The following is a 22,009-nucleotide window of genomic DNA, read 5'->3' as shown; positions in this document are numbered from 1 at the left end:
TGGTTAGATTCAACCACGTATATGATCAGTCTGCGGTTGGTTGAATCTGTGGATGTAGAGGCATGGATACAGAGGGAGTACTGTAACACCAAATTATCCAGTACTGTATCTTCCCCCTTTTTCCAGCCCCTATAAGTGAAATTCACCCATGCCATCCTGGTAGAGCTATTTGAATCAGTAAAACAAGGAAGAGCCAGTCGCCCTCCCCCAAGTAGGTTGAGTTGGGAAAAAGAAAGGCTGATCTCCTAGTGCAGTGCTGGATTAAAACCATAACATTCTCAGCCTGGATTCCATAATCCTGAACTAAACCCATCCTCCTAAACTACTATTAGCTTTGCTCTTGTCAGACGTTGCTAAGTTCCAACCGCCTCCCCGCAAAAAACAACTCTACACACACACATTGTCTGAATATAAAGCATTTATAAAGTAAATCTTTTTCACAAAGGAAGACAGAGGCAAAAGTAACACGCCAGCTTCAGGAACCAAGGCCCAAACACCTACGACAAAATTGGTAGCTCCTATGTAGCCTCATCCGGCATCTGTGGAGGTGACCAGGCACAAAACTGGTTGTGGAGGAGCTGGTGGTGGTTTGCTGGAGGCTCACGGTGGAAAGGTGGAGGGTCTGTGCCCGTGGAGGGAGGTGGCTGGGCCCTGCAACATGGAGGGGAGGAAGAGATGCTTGCCAAGCCTCCATAGATATACCTGCCGCCTCCAGGTTCCTCTCCTCTTTCAGAGGCTTAGATTGTTTCTTTAGGTGTGGGGAAAAGATACTGCTGAACTGTTCCAGGCTGCTTGGGTGCTCTGACTGATTGGCATTCACAGCATCAGAGGAAAGTCCCTTGTAGTTACATGAGATCAACTTCTGCAGCTGAGTTTTGGATGTAGGTTTCTTCCCAACAGAGATTGCTGTAGGGTGGGGCAGAGCCATAAGGATTACAGAGGTGTGGTTGCATAGACTCCAAAAGCATCTTTCATTCAACCTTTTATTTGTGACTAGGGAAGTATATTTTAGTGTCGTAAAATGTTACACTACATAAGTTACACTTATGTTACACTACATAAGCCCTATATAATGTAAGGCAGGTGAAAGAAGAAAGCACAAAAGCTGGGTTGCAGTTAAACATATAAAAAAAAACCAAGATTATGGCAACAAGAATGATTGACAACTGGGAAATAGAAGGAGAAAACGTGGAGGCAGTTACAGACTTTGTATTTCTAGGTGGAAAGATTACTGCAGACTGCAGCCAGGAAATCAGGAGACGCTTACTTCTTGGGAGGAGAGCCATGAAAAATCTTGATAAAATAGTGAAGAATAGAGACATCACACTGGCAACAAAGATCCGCATAGTTAAAGCAATGATATTCCCCGTAGTAACCTACGGATGTGAGAGCTGGACCTTAGGGAAGGCTGAGCGAAGGAATCATAGAATCAAAGAGTTGGAAGAGACCTCTTGGGCCATCCAGTCCAACCCCCTGCCAAGAAGCAGGAATATTGCATTCAAATCACCCCTGACAAATGGATGCTTTTGAACTGTGGTGTTGGAAGAAAATTCTGAGAGTGCCTTTGGATAGCAAGAAGATCCAACCAGTCCATACTTCAAGAAATAAAGCCTGACTGCTCATTGGAGGGAAGAATAGTAGAGGCCAAAATGAAGTACTTTGGCCACATCATGAGAAGAAAGGAAAGCTTAGAGAAGACAATTATGCTGGGGAAAATGGAAGGAAAAAGGAAGAGGGGCCAACCAAAGGCAAGATGGATGGATGGTTGGTATCCTTGAAGTGACTGGATTGACCTTGAAGGAGCTGGGGGTGGTGACGGCTGACAGGGAGCTCTGGTGTGGACTGGTCCATGAAGTCACGAAGAGTCAGAAACGACTAAACAAACAACAACAATGTAAGGCAGATTTATCAGGATACATTCACCCCATATGTGTCACAAAGTGCAGGATATCAGATCTTGGATTTTTAAAATGCAGCCACTTTGTCAAAATATCAGTGGAGGCCTGAACCCAAAGAGTGCTCATCTATTGTTCCACTTCATCCTGGAAAAAATAACTAGAGGAGTGCCACAAGGTTTGGTCCTGGGCCCAGTATTGGTCAACATTTTATTAATGACTTGGATGAAGGTTTAGAGGGCATGCTTAATAAGTTTGCAGATTACACCAAATTAGGAGAAATAGTGAATACTCCAGAGGACAGGATCAATTCAAAATGACCTTAACAGATTAGACAGCTGGGCCAAAACTAACAAAATGAATTTCAGCAAGAACAAATGTAAGATACTACACTTAAGCAGAAACTATGAAATGCAAAGATACAGAATGGATTATGCCTGGCTCGACAACACTCCATGTGAAAAAGATCTTTGTGGACCACAAGTTGAACATGAGCCAGAAGTGTGGTGCAGCAGCAAAAAAGCCAATAAGATTTTGGGCTGCACCGAAACGAGCATGGTGTCTAGATAGAGGGAATGCACCTCTCAATTCTGCTTTGATTAGACCTCACCTGGAATACTTTGTCCAATTCCGGGCACCAAAGTTTAAAAGAGATTTTGACAAGCTGAAAGGTGTCCAGAGAAGGACAACTAAAATGATCAAAGGTCTGGAGACCATGCCCAATGGGGAGTGCTTTAAAGAGTTAGGGATGTTTAGCCTGCGGAAGATTGAGAGGAGACATGGAGACATGTATAAATATGTGAAAGGAAGTCATAAGGAAGAGGGAGCAGGCTTGTTTTCGGCCGCCCTAGAAACTAGGACTTGGAGCAATGGGTTCAAGTTACAGGAAAGAATATTACATCTGAACATTAGCAAGAACTTCCTGACTGTAAGAGGTGTTCAGCCATGGAACTCTCTGCCTCAGAGAGTGGTGGAAGCTCCTTACTTGGAAGCTTTTAAACAGAGGCCGGATGGCCATCCATCTGGGTACTTTGATTGTGTTTTCCCTGCATCACAAGGGGTTGGACTAGATGGCCCATATTGTCCCTTACAACTCTTATTATTCTAAGATCCTATTATATAGCTGTTTGATACTTTGAAATGAAAACAAGCATCCTGAAGTAAGTCCTTAGTAAAGTACTGTGTTCTTTCCCTTGACTGCTAAGTTTCTCTATTTCCCACTCTCGGCTTTCTCCTTCTATGGCAATCTAGATTTTGCAGACAACTCAGTTGTTCAGTTAGGCAAATCTGTATATTTCTGCTAAGTTCCCTTAGCAAAGCAGACAAAACAGAGTAACTTTTAAACATAGGGTATAGTTATATCTATCCAAAGCTAAAATTATTGGGCCAAAGGTTGACAATGGACTTTGAGAATTCCTGGTCTGTGCAGGACTGGCAAGAAGGAGGAATGTGTGGGTAGGAGGTTTAGACCAGGCATGGGCTAATGAAGATCCTGCATTAAGCAGGGAGCTCGACCTGATGGCCCATTTTACCCCTTCCAGTTGTGATTCAAGTAATTCTATAGCTATTCACTTCCTCTGAGAATTAAATTGTTTGCATTATAAATCCTAGAGTGAGGATTGGGGAATCTGGCCAACCAGACGCTGACGAATTATTATTCTCATCATATTCTTTACCAGTCAGGCTGAAGGAAATTGGAGGTGAACAACATCTGGAAGGATACTATTCCCCAGCCCTGTGCTAAGGGTTAATTACATGGAGCGGTTCCTACCTTGAGATAAGGATGAGAATCAATCTTATCCTCACTGCTATTAAACTAGCAATTTAACAGTCTGCATGAAGGCAGTGTGAGAGGGAAAACTTCAAGTCTCTCCAGTTAAGCAAGGAGACCAATCTAGTATCCTCCTGTACAGCTTACAGTCTTTGTGCTGTCCCTAAATGAGTTACCTGCTACCATGTGCAAGGTGCTGCCAGATCTGTGTTCAGACTTCCCTGCCGAGGCCTCCAGCTCTGTGTTCACACTGGAAGATGAGGAATCCTCATCGTTTGCCTGAATGGAAGGGAAACAGATGTAGTCAACACATGGTCTTAGAGCAAACCCTGAAAAAAGTAAAATAGCCTCAGACCGTGAGCTGCTGCAGTGTAGGATTTCGAAAGACCAGAATTCAGATTCCTAGAGAATTACCTAGAGATAACATTTTAAATCAAATCTGTGAAATGTCAAACCTCAAATGTGGAGAGATGACTTTTCTAATGAATTAAATTATACATAGAGGAAAAACAAAATGGATCTCAATGTCCCTTTGGGAAATTGACTTTTAAGTGCTGCCGAATTCTCCTGGTGGAACAAAAAAAAAGTGCCTCCAACACATACCAGGCTGCTTGACTGAGATGGAGCTTCTTTGTACGCCTTGTACCGCTTGTCCTTCTTGGTTCCGCAGAATCTGTTGAAGAGGGACCAGGGCCTGTGGGAAGTGATAGCGGTCTCACTAACAGGTGAGGAGATTTGTAAGAATTGGATGTCAAGCTGCAGCTTTCCTCTTAACTTCTCCTTCTTTCCAGGCCGAGACTGTAGCACAAACCACCTGCAGAGATAATGTAGTGGGTGTCTGACTCATCATCATCATTTTGTTGGATTTTCTTAACAGTATCATGCCATATTTCTAAATATTTGCAGGTCTACAGCAAAGCTAGTAAATCTGGCTAATATACAAGGTGTAGCAGAAAAGTATTGCAACTGGCAACATTGTGCATGAACCAACAACACTGCTACCTTCCCCTTCACATGGCAGTTAGGTTAACCCCTACCACAAGCCTCATGTCAGAGCAGAAGGCCAATCAGAGAGATGTATGTGTTGATCTTCCAAATTATTTTGACAGGAAGCTAGAATTCTGTCACATGATCACAAGTAAAATGAATTGTGGATTTTCTGGTATGGCCTAGAAGCCAAAGACCAAAGTCAGAAGTGGCATACTGCAAACTCTCCCCATCCCAAGCAAGCGAGAATGATCGAATGGGACATAAAAATGATGTTCATTAAATTTTTTTGACAGTGCGGATTGTCCACAAGGCATTTGTGCCTCCAATACAAAGTGTCAATCAAACCTTTTATTGGGAAGTCCTTGAAAGGCTCAAAAGAAAGTTGCACATGTGAAACAAGGCATTGCACTCGTTTGGTTGCTAAACCATGACATCCCATGTTACATGGCAGTCTCCATCAATGAATTTTTGGCAGGAAAAAAAACATTCCTGTGGTTTCCTGGCTCCTCTATTCACCAGATCTTAGGGCCCTTCCACATAGTCATATAACCCATATAAGGCTGAACATCCCATGATATCTGTTTTCAACTGGGTTATCTGAGTCCACACTGCCATATATTCCAGTTCAAAGAGAAAATATGGGATTTTATTCAACTGTGTGGAAGGGGCCCCAGTCTCTGAGACTTCTTTTTATTTCCCCAGTTCAAAAACCACCTGAAATTGTACCATTTTGGTACTTTCAATAATATCCAGAATAACATAATCATCGAGATGAAATGCATTGCAGGAGAAGCCTTCCATCACTGATACGAACAATGGAAACAATGCCTCCGTTGCTGTGTGGCTGCCCAAGGGAATTGCTTTGAAGATAATAACCTTGAAAATTCATAGTTAAAAGAAAATCAATCTCATTACTTTTCTGACATACCTCATAGTATTGTTGGTCTACAACGTCCATAACCTCTGATAACTAGTTATGTCAGTAAAATTTATAGGAGTTTGTTTCAGCCTCTGATATCATAATGTTGCTGAATTACAATTTATGTTAATGGTACAGTGCTTAGAATTATTTTGTCATTCCCCAAGATTTCTGATTATATCTGCTAACATTTTCAGCACTGAAGAATCTCTTGGAGCCCACCAGTCACCTGCCTGGTTTGTATGATTTCTGCTTTTACCTAGCAGCTTGATAAAGGGCTTCATGTGAGGCATGTGCTTCTCTACAGTGTTCATGATGAAAGTGGTGTGCCAGGATCTTTGAGACTGGAAAACACTGCAACAGGATAAGTCCATTGTATGAGGCTTGACATTGACAAGGGAAGTGTTTACTAAGGGGTTCATCTGCAAAGCCAGAAGATTTAGAAAGGGTTTCCACTTGGCTTTCACTAGCCCACTTGCTCCTTTTCCTTCCAATACCTACCAGTTTTTAATTCCCTGTCACAATAAAGTAGACATGTTTATCTACCCCTTAAGGGATGTGCAATATTTAAAGCAGTGGCTTCCAACCTGTGTTCCACATGAATAAAAATATGGTCCACAGCCTCACCATTACTACACGGTTGCGTCAAAACCATACAGCGATGAGAGCAACTGGTCTCACAAAACCCTCTTATAATGCCAAGGCAACGGGGATGTCAGGAGGGGAGAGGCTGACCACCCATGAAAGATTTCTAATACCACATCAGCTCTAGATTGTTAAATATGGTTTTCTATGGGCAACTACTGGATGGCATATGGTTTGTAGCAGAAACTAGAGCTGATGTGGTCTATCCAATGCAATTTTCTGAATCGATACTCCAAATAACCAAACTGAATCTAAAGTTGTCCAACAACTGATTTGTAACCCTTTTGGTACTAATGTTGGAGAGTGGTTCCTGGTCAAAGTGGTCCCCAGCCAAGTTGTCCCTGGTCACAAAAAGGTTGGAAACCGCTGGTTTAAAGGATCTTATTGCACTGATATTTGCCTCTTGTTTAGAGATGGTTTTCTTTTGTTAGAAGATCTTACAATGTGAGCAGAGTGTTTCTGCTGTGGCCCTTGCTTGTACAACGATGCACCTGTCTATTTAATATTTTACTGCTTGTGATATGGTCTACTTTACTAAAGCCAGGGAATCCCCAAGGCCTTCACTTTCAAGATGTGCTCTCCCAAATGCTTCGCTATGGGCCTGCCTGCCTGTGCTTACTGGTTTTTCCTCTTTGTTTTGTCCTGAAAGAGCTGGGCAAGAGGCAAGACAACTCTGCCCAGGAACTGGTTGAAATGGTGCAAGGAGTGGTGCATGACAGTGAGGACGAGACCGTGCTCTTCAGCGTCATCCAGGACGGCAGGCAGCTGCAACAGACACTCCTCATGCCATTCGGGTTTTAGGGTGTGGGAGAACACAGAGGTTCGGAATTTTTGCTTCTGTAGCTGAATCACAACGTAGGGGTTGCTGCTGCCAGTGCTGCCCTTGGGGCGCAGGCTGCAGGCCCGTATGACGATCAGGCGCAGGTGGGTAGGGTGCCAGGCCTGCTGCTTGTCCGAGTCCTCTTCCGGCCTGCAAAGGGAACAAAATGGTAGTATTACTGATGTGTTGAGAGAAGGAGGGAGTGGCTGATGTCTAACATATGATGGAAACTGACAGCTGGACTAGTATTCTTCCTGACTGTGAGAGCTGTTCAGCAGTGGAACACTCTGCCCTGGAGTGTGGTGGAGGCTCCTTCTTTATTTATTTATTATTTATTTATTTACTTTGCTTATCTCAAGCCCAAAGGCGACTCACGGAGGTTCACAAACAGTAAAAACAGTAGAAACAGCAGTGGTTCCATACAACATATAACAATTGACTTAACACATTATCCATAAATTACCAATAAGCAATTACAATGCACAATTATTACAAAAAACAACCGTTTAGAGGCTTTTAAGCAGAGGCTGGATGGCCATTTGTCAGGGGTGCTTTGAATGCAATTTTTCTGCTCATTGGCAGGAGGGTGGACTGGATAGTGAGTCCAACTTTGTAGGAAAGAACTTCCTGACTGTGAGAACTGTTCAGCAGTGGAACTCTCTGCCCTGGAGTGTGGTGGAGGCTCCTTCTTTGGAGGCTTTTAAGCAGAGGCTGGATGGCCATCTGTCAGGGGTGCTTTGAATGCAATTTTCCTGCTTATTGGCAGGGGGTTGGACTGGACAGTGGGTCCAACTATGTAGGAAAGAACTTCCTGACTGTGAGAGCTCTTCAGCAGTGAAACTCTCTGCCCTGGAGTGTGGTGGAGGCTCCTTCTTTGGAGGCTATTAAGCAGAGGTTGGATAGCCATCTGTCAGGGGTGCTTTGGATGCAATTTTCCTGCTTATTGGCAGGGGGATGGACTGGACAGTGGGTCCAACTCTGTAGGAAAGAACTTCCTGACTGTGAGAGCTCTTCAGCAGTGGAACTCTCTGCCCTGGAGCTTTGGATGCAATTTTCCTGTTTCTTGGCTGGGGCTTGGGACTGGATGGCCCATGAGGTCTCTTCAAACTTTATGATTCTAGTAGGGACTGCAATGTATGGACATAAACTGGCTGAAAGACAGACAACCAGCATTTTCAAGGCACTTCTGCCATGTTTGGCACTGGGCCAAGAAAACAAAGCCAGGGAGACCCAACGTACATATATCCATGGACACTGCTTAACTATAGACCCAAAAGCCTATTGTAATATTAGCTCTTATTACAGCAAAGATTTCAAGGCCCCGTCTGTGTCTTCCTTCTTTCAAACCCTGAAAAATGTAAAATAGCCTCAGACCGTGAGCTAGCGCAGTGTTGGATTTCGAAAGACCAGAATTCAGGTTCCTAACCAATGAAGGACACATCAACATCGTGGAATTAATGCAGTTTGACACCATTTTGTCATGGCTTCATATTATGGACCCCTATGGGTTGCAGTTTTAACAAGCCCTTTAGGTTTCACTGCCAGAGTGCTGGTGCCTCACCAAACTACAACTGTTGTGATACTAGAGCAGGCATGGTCAAACTTGGGCCCTCCAGGTGTTTTGGACTTCAACTCCCACCATTCCTGGCCTCAGGCCCTTTCCTTTTCCCCCTCAGCTGCTTAAGCGCCTGAGGGGCCTGAGGCCAGGAATGGTGGGAGTTAAAGTCCAAAACACCTGGAGGGCCCAAGTTTGACCATGCCTGTACTAGACCATTGAGCCATGCCAGATAAAGTGGTGCCAAAGTGCTTGAGTTCTGCAATGGTTCTCAACCTGGGCTCTTCCAGATGCTTCACTCCAACTCCCAGAAGCCCCTGCCAGCTTGGCCAACTGTTAGGACTTCTGGGAGCTGAAGTCCAAAGCAGTGTAGAACCAAAACTTGTTGACCAGCAAGAAGCCACTAAAAAGGATGGAAAGGCTATCCCATTTTTGCTATCCAAGAGCCCTGAGGAAGAGGTGCTGTGGCTCTCCTTGAGGCAGGCTAGGAGGCAATACATCTTCAATTACCCGAGTGCTGACACGGATCTAGTAACCCCCGGGTCAACCTTCCTCTCCATACTACTCAAAGCCCAGGCATCAACTGAATCCTTTCCAGAATGCTGTTGGTTCTTCAGCAGACAATCGGATGGGCGGGGTCAGGAATAGCCCCGCCCCCTTCGAGGCCCCGCCTTTTCCGAAGCCTCATTTGTTGCCAGTCAGGGGGCGGAGCCTAGCCAGGCGCTAGTGGGCGTGGCGTTATAGATTGACATCAATCTATAACGTGGCTCTGACTCGATCCATCCGCCTTTGTGCAAAGCAGCTGTATCATGTACTGTATCATATTCTCCACCCAACGATCAAGAGCGGTCAAAAGCAATTCCAACCCCGACCTTGGGAATCTTAGTCTTTGCGTTCACAACTCAAAGCATGTGCTTGCATGACTTCTCAAGAGGATGTCTTTGCTTTAACAGGATGCCCTGCTTGGAGGCTCTTGGCACCAGGTAACACGCACTTTAGTTTTCCCACATTCTTTCTCTCCATAACCATTCCTAAGACTATTCAACACATTTGATGCTTGGATTAAAATTTAGAAAACTGATGTTTCTGCGCTTTCATCAAGCTCCTCAAAACTGGAATATTGTGTCCAATTCTGGGCACCACCATTGAAGAGAGATGCTGACAAGCTGGAATCTGTCCAGAGGGGGGTGACTAAAATGATCAAGGGTCTGGAGAACAAGCCCTATGAGGAGCGGCTTAAAGAGCTGGATTTCATGTTTAGCCTGAAGAAGAGGAGGCTGAGAGGAGACATGATAGCCATGTATAAAGATGTGAGGGGAAGTCATAGAGAGGAGGGAGCAAGCTTGTTTTCTGTTGCCCTGGAGACTTGGACACAGAGCAATGGCTTCAAACTACAGGAAAGGAGATACCATCTGAACATTAGGAAGAATCTCCTGACTGTGAGAGCCGTTCAGCAGTGGAACTCTCTGCCCCAGTGTGTGGTGGAGGCTCCTTCTTTGGAAGCCTTTAAACAGAGGCTGGGTGGCCATCTGTCGGGGGTGCTTTGAATGTGATTTTCCTGCTTCTTGGCAGGGGGTTGGACTGAATGGCCCATGAGGTCTCTTCCAACTCTATGATTCAATGATTCAAAACTGAAGTTTGTGCTACATACTAGTTCACCTTTATCTGCTAGAAACCAGAACTGACACAGGTTATAATATAGTTCGAGGAGGAGGATGGACAAAGAACTACTGCTCAAAAGGTCTAAATTTGTATGTATATGTATACACACACAGAGAGATCTAGGCAGATTTATCTTTTGCTACTTATTGTTTATAGGAAAGATTGATAGGTTTATTAATAAATGCAAACATATATACAATAGATATAGATCCAGATATAGACAATAGCAAACCTCTTCTTATGAAAAAAAAATCCAGTGATAGCGTTGCCAAAGTTCAGGAACAATTTGAAGGCACACAACAACAGATCGATATGGTACTTTTCAAAAACATTGCAGAATGCCATCATAGCTTCATATGTGTATTTGCAGCATAACATAGATAAGTTAATTCTTTTCTTCTGTTCCTTTAACTGGTGTTTCACAGAACCATGTATGAGTTTACGATTTGTTATATACTCATTGTGCAGAATAAATGCTAATGGATGAAGAAAACAGATCGCACAACACCTTTTTGTCCTATTTTCTCCCTACCCCTCAAAAAAGTAGTTGGAGGCTGCCACACAAACCTATAGGAGGAACACATAGCTGTTTAAAATGTGTTCAAATGTCAGAAGAAGGCTATTTTTACATCAGTTCAAATGTCAGAAAAAGAACATTCAAAAATTAGATTTTAATCTTATCTATAATCTTATCTATAATTGGAGCATAGGTGAGTTCTATGCAGAAGTGACTCCCTGTTCTCTGATCCCTCCCTCAGATGGTTTTCCATGTGAGTGGAGGAAAATCCTCTGCAATAAAAAGACATTACACTGCAGGTTCGGGGGAGGGGGAAGTTCCACATGGTTCTAGAAGGAGACAAGAGGAAAAGCCATTCCAATCACGTCCTTGTGGGCCTTGGCTGAAGAATTTTCAAAAGTGGAGACATCTCCCTATGATGTTAAGAAGTTGCTGATGAGGGCTGGTAAGGATGACGTGTTTGGAGAAAAGGAATGGGAATCTTAGGAGAAACACAATTGTGGCAATTCTTGGGAGCAGCTAAGATAAAGGCCTACAAATACTGCTGGTTTGGCATATATTTAGTGTGCTTAAGTATCTGCACAGCTGGCACCGTTCGGCAGTGTCCTGAGTTGCCCTTCAAAAACAGCCTTTAGACAATGTTGAAAGTAAAAGAAAAATGCTTTACTTCAGCAAACACAAAGGATAAGCAAATGCAATTGAAAAGTGCAAAAGAAAGGAAGGAAGTCTTAGTTCAGACACAAATGAAAGTCTCTTACAAGGTCCCAAATGAAACACCAGTCTACCATCAAACGGGCAATGAACTGAGTCTTTAGCAGCAGACACAAAACAGATTCCACTGGAGTGAAAACAGCAGAATCAGGGTCGTTGTTACCAGCAAAAGCTGACTGCTCCTGCTACTGATTTATAGCCCTGAATTCCCCACATAGGAGGTGCTAGGGTGCCTCCCAAATAGCTCAGCGTTTTTAGCAGCTATTCTAGCAGAATGCCATCTGTGCTCTGTCTCTTTTCGTCTCTCTTAGAAATGTGGAAACTTTCAAAACCTCATTGTCTGATTCTTCTTCTGCCTCCAACTTCTGAGCACTTCCCTGCTCCCCTTCCTCTTCCGAAGATGAGGAATCCCTCACAGGCAGCACAGCACTGCCCAAAACTAAAGCATCTTCCCCTACCCCACAGATGCCAATGCCCACAGCAAACCTTGGGTGAAAGTGAACCTCATCCACCACTGGGTAGGCAGAAAGAGGTTGGATCTCCTCTGAAAGAACAGCCCCAGAGGTTTCACTACCATGACAGTTGAATCTGCTTGCCCCACTTCTCATCTCTTGAACCTCCAGCCCTTCAGAGCGCATGTCGGAGGAGACCATAGAAACATCGGGATTGTCTTCAGCTTCCACAGCTGAGAGAAGCTCATCTGACATAGATCAAAAGTTGCAAATCCAAAAACAATCAGCTGCTCTCCTACTTTCAAAAAAAAACAAAACCTGGGTGTGGTAACTCTCCATGTGGGCTAGAGGTTGTGTAATTTGCATCATCCTGACTGGTCAGAGGAGAAAAAGGAAGCTTTGGGAGGCCCTCCACCCATAGCAGGAAAACAAAGCTTCTTGCATGCTTTCGACATTGATGTAGTTTACCTCCTGTGTGGACTCTCAGGTAACTCTCTCAAGTGGAGTAGCAAATGCCTCCAAAGGGATGAATAAAAATTAAAACTTTTCTCACACTCCTGGCATTTGTATGGTTTCTCCCCTGTATGGACTGTCTGGTGGGTAACAAGCGTTGATCTGTGGGTAAAAGACTTCCCACACTCCTGGCATTTGAATGGTTTCTCTCCTGTGTGCAATCTCAGATGACTCAGGAGAGATGGATTAGAAGTAAATCCTTTCCCACAATCCTGGCATTTATATGGTGTCTCTCCTCTATGGGCTTTCTGGTGCATCACAAGCCTTGACTTGCGAGTAAAACTTTTCCCACACTCCTGGCATTTGTATGGCTTCTCTCCTTGGGGAAGGCTTATATGACTCAGAAGTGATATCTGGCAATTCAAATCTTTTTCACCTGCCTGGCATTTGACTGGTGACTCACCTGTATGGATTCTCTGGTGGACCAAAAGATCTGAATTCTGAGAAAAGCATTTTCCACATTCTTTGCATTTATATAGTTTTTCTCTTGAGTGAAATCTTTGGTGACTAAGAAGGGTTGACTTGCTAATAAAACATTCCTCACATTCTAGGCATTTGTATGGTTTCTCTCCAGTATGGATTCTCTGGTGGATTACAAGGGTTGAATTGTGAACAAAACATTCCCCACACTCTTGGCATTTGTATGGTTTCTCTCCTGTGTGTAGTCTGCAATGAGTAATCAGGTGTGACTTGGAAATATAACATTTCCCACAGTCTTGGCATTCGTATGGTTTCTCTCCAGTGTGGACTCTCTGGTGAACCACAAGAGATGGTCTTTGAGTGAAGCATTTTCCACATTCCTGGCATTTATATGGTCTCTCTCCTGTGTGTAGCCTTGAATGACTCCGAAGGGATGAATTATAACCAAAACATTTCCCACATTCCTGGCACTTGTATGGTTTCTCTCCCGTGTGGATTCTCTCATGCTTCACAAGGTCAGATCTGGAAGGAAAGGGTTTCTCACACTTTTGGCATTTGTAGGGCTTCTCTCCTGTGTGGACACGCTGATGGCTGACTAGGGAATCCCTAGTGGCCAAACATTTGCCACATGCTTCGCATTTGTATGCCTTCTCTCCAGTGTGGACTCTCTGATGACTCTGAAGGTTTGAAGCTTGAGAAAAACATTTGCCACATTCCTGACATTTGTGTAGTCTCTTTCCTGTAGGAACACTCTGGGGGGCCCCATGGGGTGATGTGGAATGAAGCATAAGTCCCATATGTTGGGCAAAACACTCTCCACAAATGGAGCATTTATAGGGCTTCTCTCTGGTACAGATTTCCTCTTGTGTGTGTGCTTCCTCGTGTGCAGCAAGATCCACTTTGTTTCTAACACATTTCTCATACTGGCAACACACATTTGTTCTCCTCTGGGTATCTATTGGAAAGAAGAAGTATGAGGATCTCAGGAACTGGAAAAGGAATTTATTGAAAACAATTCTAAAAAGAAAACAATATTGAAGATGTGGGAGGAAAGAAAGATAATACATTCCATTTTTTCTATACATAGACCTTTTAGGCTCCAGCTTAAGAGTTTTTATTCCACATATTGGAAGAATTTACAGCCTTAGATACTTCTAACATTTTCTTACTTTTAGTGGTTACCAACCTGTGGTCTGTGGAAACCCAGTGGTCCACAAGAATAAAAATATGGCCCACGGCCTCAAAACCATGCAGCTAGGAGAGAGACTGGTCTCGCAAAACCCTCTTATAATGCCAAGTCAATGGGGATGTTGGGAGGGGAGAAGCTGACTGCCCATGAAAGATTACTACTACTACCACAGCTCTAGATTATTAAATATGGTTTCTTTGGGTGAGCAGATGGCAACTACTGGATGGAATATGTTCTGTATCAGAACTAGAGCTGATGTGGTCTATCCAATGCAATTTTCTGAATCAGCACCCCAAATAACCAAACCAAATCTAAAGTTGACCAAAAACCGATTCGTAATCCTTTTGGTACTAATGTTGGGGAGTGGTCTCTCGTCAAAGTGGTTCCTAGTAAAAAAAAGACTGGGAACCACTGGTTTAGGTTTGCATGTTGTAGCAGCATGATTCTTTCTTGTTGATTTTATTATGGTTTTATAAAGTCTTGTACTCCGCAACTCTCTACCTCAGGCACCTTCTCCCTGAATCCCCTTTTAGAGCCCTTAGCAATTCACTGTGGTACCCATAATGATCATTTCACAGACAAAATCTGTTTTTAAAGAGAAGACATATTATAGCAGAGATTGACAAGGAGGTGTCCAGCAACTCTGTGAGTCAGATAACATGAAATTAGTTTCAACTGGTGAAGACTGCAGATTTCCTTCTTGACTAGGGAGGAGATAGTTAGATTTCAGCTGCAACATATTAATAACACATCTCTCAGTGAAGAAAGTTTTCCATCATATTTAAAAATAGATGTGGTTTGACCACTAAAAATCCGTCTCTGGACCTCTTGGACTTTAGCACCTATTAACCAGTATGAAATTTCCCTGTTTCGGACAAGATGACAGGGCAGTTGCCCTGGATGATAACAGTTATCTATTTCAAACTGGCCTCGGGATAGAGATGATACCACTATGGTCACCTTAGTGGATGATCTTTGCCAAAGCACCAACAAGTGTTCCTGCTGGTACTTTTGAACCTCTAAGCAGCATTTGATACCATAGTATCCTTCTGAAACATCTGAGGGGTTTAGGAATCAGAGGCATTGTGCTAAAGTGATTTCGTTCCTATCTTATCAGGTAGATTCCAGATGGTAGTACTTGAAGATAGCTGCTCTTCAAGAAACAGAACAGTTACATAGCACGCCACAGGATGCCATTCTATCCCCAATGCTATTCAGCGTCTGCAAGACACTCAAGTATATTTCTCTATATCTTTGAAAGCAGCCTTAGCTAAGGATAGTGTGTTGGCTCTAAATGAGTGCCTGAATGAGGTAAAGGGTTGGATGAAGAAAAACAAACTAAAGCTACATCCAGAAAAGACAGAAACTCTTCTGCACCGGGAAAAAAGGGAACCTCACCAAGAGCAGCCATGACCCTACAGGTCTCTTCCATGACCTCCCTGTGCAGGGCTCTCTGATCAGGATCCAGCAAGGCCCACTCCTCCTCAGAGAAAGATACAGCCACCTCCTCAAAGATCACTGGAGCCTGGATGAAAAAAAAAAGCATTTCCTGATCACAGCTGGCATTAAGATTATCTAACAGAAGACTACTTATAGTGGATGGTCCTTTACTACAGTTTTCAATGTCTAGTCCCACAATGACTCCACAGCCTTCCAAGAGGAAGACAATGACACTTAGCACTTGTAGTGACTTTCCAGAGCCAGGCATGGGGCAGCCTACCCTTAAATACCAGCTGTGGGAAACTACATTGAGAGAGAGCTTGTCAACTGCATATACACACACAACTGGCTACTGTGGAAACAGGATGCTGGATGGAAGGAGCCTTCAGTCTGTGCCAGCAGAGCCTTCTTATGCTCTTCATCTCCCCAGAAAAAAACAGAAGGAAAGATTGTTTTAGGCCCAGGAGAATAGAAGTAAATCATCTGTGAGTTGCTCTCATTCTTCCATTACAGAAAATTACACAGAAATATGGTAAGAACTCTAATTCAGAATTAATGTGATGAATGCACAGAGATTCAGCCCCAGATTGTTCAGACTTCCACATCCAATGTGTGGAACCTGGGTGTATAACCTCTGTATCTGGATGTGTCACTTTCCCTTTTTAAAAATGTCAGCATCTTTCCACCCTGTATATGAAGGATGTTACACATTCCCTATAATTTACTTTCATCAAGAATAAAAGAAACTATGATCCCACTCACCCCTCCCCCTGTTTTGAGATAGAGTCTCACTTATCCAACCTTCACTCAACCAACGTTCTGTATTATCCAACACAGTCTGCCTCGCACCTGCATCCACAGCTGTTTCAATACATTGCAATGTTTTGGTGCTAAATTAATAAATGCAGTAATTGCTACATAATGTTACTGTGTGTTGAACTGTTTTTTTCTGTTGATTTGTTGTAAAACATGATGCTTTGTAGCTTAATTTGTAAAATAGTGAAGTAATTTGACATTTAATAGGTTTTTCCTTAATCCCTCCTTAGTATCCAACATTTTCGCTTATCCAACGTTCTGCCAGCTCGTTTATGTTGGATAAGTGAGACTCGACTGTATCAGTAAGTAACAGATTCACCCAGACAGTTCCCTTTGTGTCTTCTCAACAGTCCTTTCCCTTACCTGATCTGCTTCCACTCCACCACAATGAAGAAGAGATGGCTGAGTACATGTTGCCAACATCTTTTCTGTCCCTGAATGAGAGTTGAAGCAAGAGATAGCAGTCTCAGATCTTTTATCCAAATATTGACAATTCCCAAAACAATCACCTAAACGATTCCTAGGAAATACAATGGTACCCCGTTAAGATGGTAGGATTTATGCTGCAGAGCAATGCACAGATATTTCTCATAAGACAAAAAGATGTAGTGCTTGGGGTGGTGAACTAAGAATCCACTTTCCCTGTCCCACTGAGCTACGAAACTCACCAGGAGACCTTGGACTACTCACTCTTCCTCACTCCAACCCACGGAAACAGATCACTGTTGCAAGGATTTAGATACAAAGTCAAAGACAAAGAGGATTGGAATATAAGTACAACTAGGAAACAAAAGCCCCCTTACAAAGTGAACCTTACCCTGCAAGGCAGCACCTTTGACCACATCATGCATCGCCTTTCTCCACTGAGGACTCAGCCAGGTGTCCAATGGAACCTTCTCTGCCAATGGAAAATCAGACTCAACTTCCATAGAGAGATGGTTGACCTGAAAGATAATGAGTCAAAGCAAGGAAAAGTGAAAGTGAAAAAATAAAAATGAGAGAGAGGAAAAAACATGTTAGGGAAGGTTAGGAAATGGGTGATGGCAGTATGGAATGCCCATCTACAGAGGATCTGAAGATAAAGATGGGCAAGTGGTAGAGATATCCGTTCTTCAAATCTGGGGTGGCGTCTCTGGATTTGTTTTTTAAAAATTATTATGCTTTTACCTGCACATCACCTTGGGTGCTCTGATAGAAAGAAGTGTGATAAGTATTTCCAATAAGAAAAATATATTTCCTCACATTTTAATCACTTAGTGACAGGCTTCCCAATGGCAGAGACCAGGAACAGATTCCCTAGAATCCCCAAAACAGCACTGAACCCACAGGCACCACATTGGTGGCTTGACAATTACCTCAAAACTGAGGAATTTCTTCTGAAAACTAAGCACACAGGGAGCATGCAGCAAGTTTTTAGTGTATGAGGCCAAAATGACCCTGATTCCCCTCAAAGCAAGGCACATGGTTCAAAAGCAATTCAGGAGGTGGAATGCAAATATAATTAGTCACCCCCCCCCCCCTCATTTGCAGATCATACATTCCTCCCAACATTCAAGATATAGCGACTGTTTTTCACTAACCCATTTTCTCCTTTCCCACCTTCCCACCACAATGGCTTCTTTCCAGGGGAAAGGGATTCAAAATCTGTCAGAAAAGAGCTAAGAATATTGATCACTGGGGAAATGCCTTAACATCTAGCAGCAGCAGGAGAGAGTCATCATCGTGAAAAGACGGTAAACGGAGTGAGGGATTGACACATTTGACAGAACATGGAAGGACAGGTAGAAGCACAACAGAAACGTGGGGTGAAGAGCTCAAACTAGTTAAACAGCTACAGACTCACAAAGACATCTGTGAAAGAGAGTCCCCTTTGGGGAGATAGAGTGAGGTATAAATAAATATAATAATAATAGTAATAATAATAATAATAATAATAATAATAATAACAACAACAACAACAACATGCCACAGTGGTGCAACAGATTAAACTGTTGAACTGTTGAATCTGCTGCCTAAAGCTTGGCAGATCAAAGCTGTGGGTCAGGGTGAGCTCCCGCTGTTAACCCTAGCTCTTGCCAACCTAGCAGTTCAAAAACATGCAAATGTGAGTAGATCAATAGGTACCACTTTGGCGAGAAGGTAATAAATGTGCCTATGCAGCCGTGCTGGCAACACAACCAGCAGGTGTCTACGGACACAGGCTTAATGGCTTGGAAATGGAAAAGAGCACCTCCCTGTGGCCAGAGTTGAGAACCGCCTCCAGAAACCCGGAGATGAAAGAGGAAGCCTTTACATTTGTTCTGTGTATTTGTATGTCATTGTTATTCCACTATATTAAAGCCACTGAATGTTTGCCTATCTGTTCTGAGTCCCCTCGGGGAAACAGAGAGGAATATTAATAAAGTGTTGCTGTTATTATTATCATAATAAGTATTATTATCATGCTCTTACCTGCTGCGCTTCTTCTGGCTGGCTCAGGAGGAAACCTTCTGCCAAGGCTACTGCCTGGGAACAAGTTTCAGTTCCACATTTTCTGACCCAGTTTCCCAGCTCTGGTGGCAGGATGCTCAGGAATTGTTCCAGAATCAATAGATCCAAGATTTGACTTTTTGTATGAGATTCTGGCTTCAACCACTGATGATAATGATAAAAGAGCCTGCTGCAGACCTCCCGCGGCCCTTTGGACTCCTGGTAGCGGATCCGCTTGAAGTGCTGGCACTGCGCATCGGAGCTGACGTCACCCCACAAGATCTTCTGGACAGTTCTTTCCCAGAAAGTGTCACCTCCTTCACTCCTGGGGGCATCAATGCCTTTTTTTGCATCAGGTCCAAATGAATCTTTGTCCTCCCTCTTTGATCCATACAGTGAGGTAGAAGGCATCCTCCCTCTAATCTGTCACAGCAAAGAATTATTATAAATGATTAAGTATTCTTATAGCTTTGGGAGAAGAAACATGGAGGACTCCAGCTTGGGACCATGTCTCCTCCTTCAGAGAAAGAAGGTGGGATGGGAAGATTCAGATAAGGGCATGGGCATTCTCCCAGAGGCCACAAAGGACAGGGCTGTGATGCAGCTAGTTAGTAGCCAGCTGCATTAAATCACTACTGACCAAGAGGTCACGAGTTTGAAGTCAGCCTGGGTTGGAGTAAGCATCCGACCATTAATAGTCTAGCTTGCTGTTGACCTATGCAGCCCGAAAGACAGTTGCATCTGTCAAGTAGGAAATTTAGATACCTCTTTATGCAGGGAGGCTAATTTAACTAATTTACAACACCATAAAACCTTCCAGCAGCGTGCGTAAGGATGAGGAAGTACTCCGCCAAGGATTTGGTGTCACAAGTGGACAGTGATGCGGCAGTTCCTCCTGTGGCCGGAATCAAGCATACCCTCATGAAGCCGGAAAGCTGGAATGTTAAATTGCCTCTGTGTCTGTCTATATATGTTGTATGTCTGTGGCATTGAATATTTGCCATGTATATGCGCATTGTAATCCGCCCTGAGTCCCCTGCGGGGTGAGAAGGGTGGAATATAAATATTGTAAATAAGGGCGGGGATAGAAATAAATAAATAAATAGAATTTCCTTCCCTTTGTAGTCAGGATATGCAGCCTCCCTCTGCTTCTCCAGTCAGTCCTTTCTAACCATCCACTCCCACAACTTTCCCTCTATAGAATTTATAAAATGCCATTTTCATTCTCAAAGCTTCCACCATACTAAATGTATACTCAGCCCTCCACATTTGCTGGGGTTAGGAGCATAGAACCCCCATGAAAGTGGGAAAAAAAACACAAATAAGGAAATTGCTTTTTTTTTTCACCAGAGAGAACACTTATATAAGAATGCCTAAGTCTTCCAGCATTATACAGGGTGAGGCAGCATAACTTCCTTTTTTCAAAACTTAATAAAACCCATTGTATAAATCAGAATTTTTTTAAAAAAATTATAATGTAGGCGCATACTTAAAGTGTTGTTTTACGTAGTTTTGAAGATCAAATTAGGTAGGTGACGTCCCCCATTCTCCATACACTGAGTAAACTGATTTCTTGTGTTTTTCATTACTCTTGCCAACATAGCAGGTGTTATGTTGGCAATTTTTTCCTGGAGGTTGGTCTTTAAATCTTGTAAGGTCCTTGGACAGTTCACATAAACACGGGATTTCAAAAAAACCCATAGAAAAAATCACAAGGGGCCAAATCTGCTCGAAAAGTAGGCCTCAACGGCAAAAGCACACTCCTCAACGCATGATGGCGACTGAACTGTGTCAGGACAAAACTTTATACTCCCACCTCTCGAACGAGACCACTAGCACTCCGCTACATCTTCAACCGACTGAATGGCGTGCATTTTAAAAAAGGAAGTTATGCTGCCTCCCCCTGTAGTATGGTAAACTTTGACTGGAAACTGGACACAGAATTGCATTGGAGGACCTAGAGAATCCTAGAGAGGCATTCTCCTTGGAAATCTTTAGGTCCTCCAGCATAAGTGGAGAAAGCTGACAATAGAACAAACTAGTGGTTCCTAGAACAGCCGTTTTCAATAAAATCTGTAAATAATCAAATCTGCATAAATCAAAACTGTGAATCTAAAAATGGGTGACTGTAAAGGACTTCCCAAGGTACGGGTGCAGCTGGCGCACAAGCTTTAACTGTGCAAATTCTCCCCTGGCCACCGCCATGACATGGGGTTCCAGGCTCAGCAATGAGTCCAGGATCACTCCCAAGCTTCAGACCTGCGTCTTCAGGGAGAATGTAACCCCATCCAACACAGGCTGTAACCCTATGCCCTGTTCGGCCTTTCGACTGACCAAGAGGACCTCTGTCTTGTCTGGATTCAACTTCAATTCTCTAGTGCAGTGGTTCTCAACCTGTGGGTCCCCAGGTGTTTTGGCCTATAACTTCCAGAAATCCCAGCCAGTTTACCAGCTGTTAGGATTTCTGGGAGTTGAAGGCCAAAACATTTGGGGACCCACAGGTTGAGAACCACTGCTCTAGTGTGATGAGGTCCATGGTCAGTGTAAATTTAAGATTACGCAGTTCAGTGCAATGCATCTACACTCACGCTATCATGTAGTTCCAAGGTGCATCATATGGCAGTATAGTCAGATGGGGCCTGAGAGCCACACACACCAAAAGCAGAAGATGCAAGGCCTGCCCCCAGCCATTCCCCCCTCACCTCCGCCCAGGCACTCACCCATCCAGCCAAAGACTAGGCATTGTTACAGCACCTCTTCCCTCCCTTCCCAAACCAAGCCTCCAGCAGGGACGGAGGGAGAGAGGGCGCCCGGGTGCCCCTTACTCACCCTCGTCCTCACGCGGCCAAATCTCTTGGGCCGCGATTCCCTCTCTTTGAGCCTCCCTCCCTCCCTCCCTCCCTTTTTCGGACCAGACCTTTGGCCACGCCTCCTCTCCGGGTTCGGAACCAAGAGGGCGCGCGCAAGGCGAAAGAGATCCAGCCAATAAGAACCGACGTCATTTGCATTTCTCGCTGAGTGAGATCCGAAAACATAAAGGATTTTCTTTTCCAAATCCCCTCTTTCTTTCTTCTTGAATATCAACAGGATGCCCCGACTACCGCCACCATAATCTCGAGATTATATATACGGTTTTTGAAGGTGGTCTGGTGAAATCCCATAGGAAACTAAAATAAATTGGGAAATTTGCTCCATATTTTCTCTCCCTTTTTGCTGTGTGGACTC

At 43.7% G+C, this 22,009-nt stretch overlaps 2 protein-coding genes across 4 annotated transcripts; both read right to left on the bottom strand.

Annotated features, from left to right (window-relative positions):
- Window positions 1-409: 409 nt before the first annotated feature.
- On the bottom strand, window positions 410-7,187 carry LOC132765592 (rab11 family-interacting protein 1-like). Its single transcript, XM_060759871.2, has 4 exons — window positions 6,840-7,187; window positions 4,270-4,480; window positions 3,843-3,945; window positions 410-906 (listed from the first exon to the last, which is right to left on the bottom strand). Exons 1-4 carry the CDS (start codon window positions 6,932-6,934, stop codon window positions 476-478), a joined length of 840 nt encoding a protein of 279 aa, XP_060615854.2. The 5' UTR covers window positions 6,935-7,187; the 3' UTR covers window positions 410-475.
- Window positions 7,072-21,676, bottom strand: ZFP2 (ZFP2 zinc finger protein). 3 transcript variants are annotated; one of them, XM_067463644.1, is made up of 7 exons: window positions 21,614-21,676; window positions 18,767-19,207; window positions 17,133-17,259; window positions 16,679-16,749; window positions 15,458-15,584; window positions 12,854-13,825; window positions 7,072-7,190 (listed from the first exon to the last, which is right to left on the bottom strand). In XM_067463644.1, the coding sequence occupies exons 2-7, from the start codon at window positions 19,193-19,195 to the stop codon at window positions 7,135-7,137; spliced, it is 1,782 nt and encodes a 593-aa protein (XP_067319745.1). In that variant the 5' UTR covers window positions 19,196-19,207; window positions 21,614-21,676; the 3' UTR covers window positions 7,072-7,134. The 3 variants fall into 3 exon arrangements, with proteins under 3 accessions (XP_067319745.1, XP_060621654.2, XP_067319744.1); XM_060765671.2 differs by lacking the exon at window positions 7,072-7,190 and having other exon boundaries at window positions 11,416-13,825; XM_067463643.1 differs by lacking the exons at window positions 7,072-7,190; window positions 21,614-21,676 and adding an exon at window positions 21,505-21,605 and having other exon boundaries at window positions 11,416-13,825.
- Between the last annotated feature and the right edge of the window lie 333 nt (window positions 21,677-22,009).

This window comes from Anolis sagrei, chromosome 2 (genome assembly GCF_037176765.1).
Source record: "Anolis sagrei isolate rAnoSag1 chromosome 2, rAnoSag1.mat, whole genome shotgun sequence".
Lineage (NCBI taxonomy): Eukaryota > Metazoa > Chordata > Lepidosauria > Squamata > Dactyloidae > Anolis > Anolis sagrei.
This window is presented reverse-complemented; position numbering and strand designations above follow the sequence as displayed.

What these genes read in the sequence shown, in the direction of transcription:
- LOC132765592 (XM_060759871.2), bottom strand. Translation starts at nt 6,934, where the DNA reads ATGCACCACTCCTTGCACCATTTCAACCAGTTCCTGGGCAGAGTTGTC. An exon ending in CATCTCAGTCAAGCAGCCTG is followed by an intron (nt 3,946 to 4,269) that starts GTATGTGTTGGA and finishes CCTTCCATTCAG; the next exon opens with GCAAACGATGAGGATTCCTC. An exon ending in CACCTTGCACATGGTAGCAG is followed by an intron (nt 907 to 3,842) that starts GTAACTCATTTA and finishes CCCACCCTACAG; the next exon opens with CAATCTCTGTTGGGAAGAAA.
- ZFP2 (XM_060765671.2), bottom strand. Translation starts at nt 19,195, where the DNA reads ATGCCTTCTACCTCACTGTATGGATCAAAGAGGGAGGACAAAGATTCA. An exon ending in GTGGAGTGGAAGCAGATCAG is followed by an intron (nt 15,585 to 16,678) that starts GTAAGGGAAAGG and finishes TTTTTCATCCAG; the next exon opens with GCTCCAGTGATCTTTGAGGA. An exon ending in TAGGGTCATGGCTGCTCTTG is followed by an intron (nt 13,826 to 15,457) that starts GTGAGGTTCCCT and finishes TCTTTCCAATAG; the next exon opens with ATACCCAGAGGAGAACAAAT.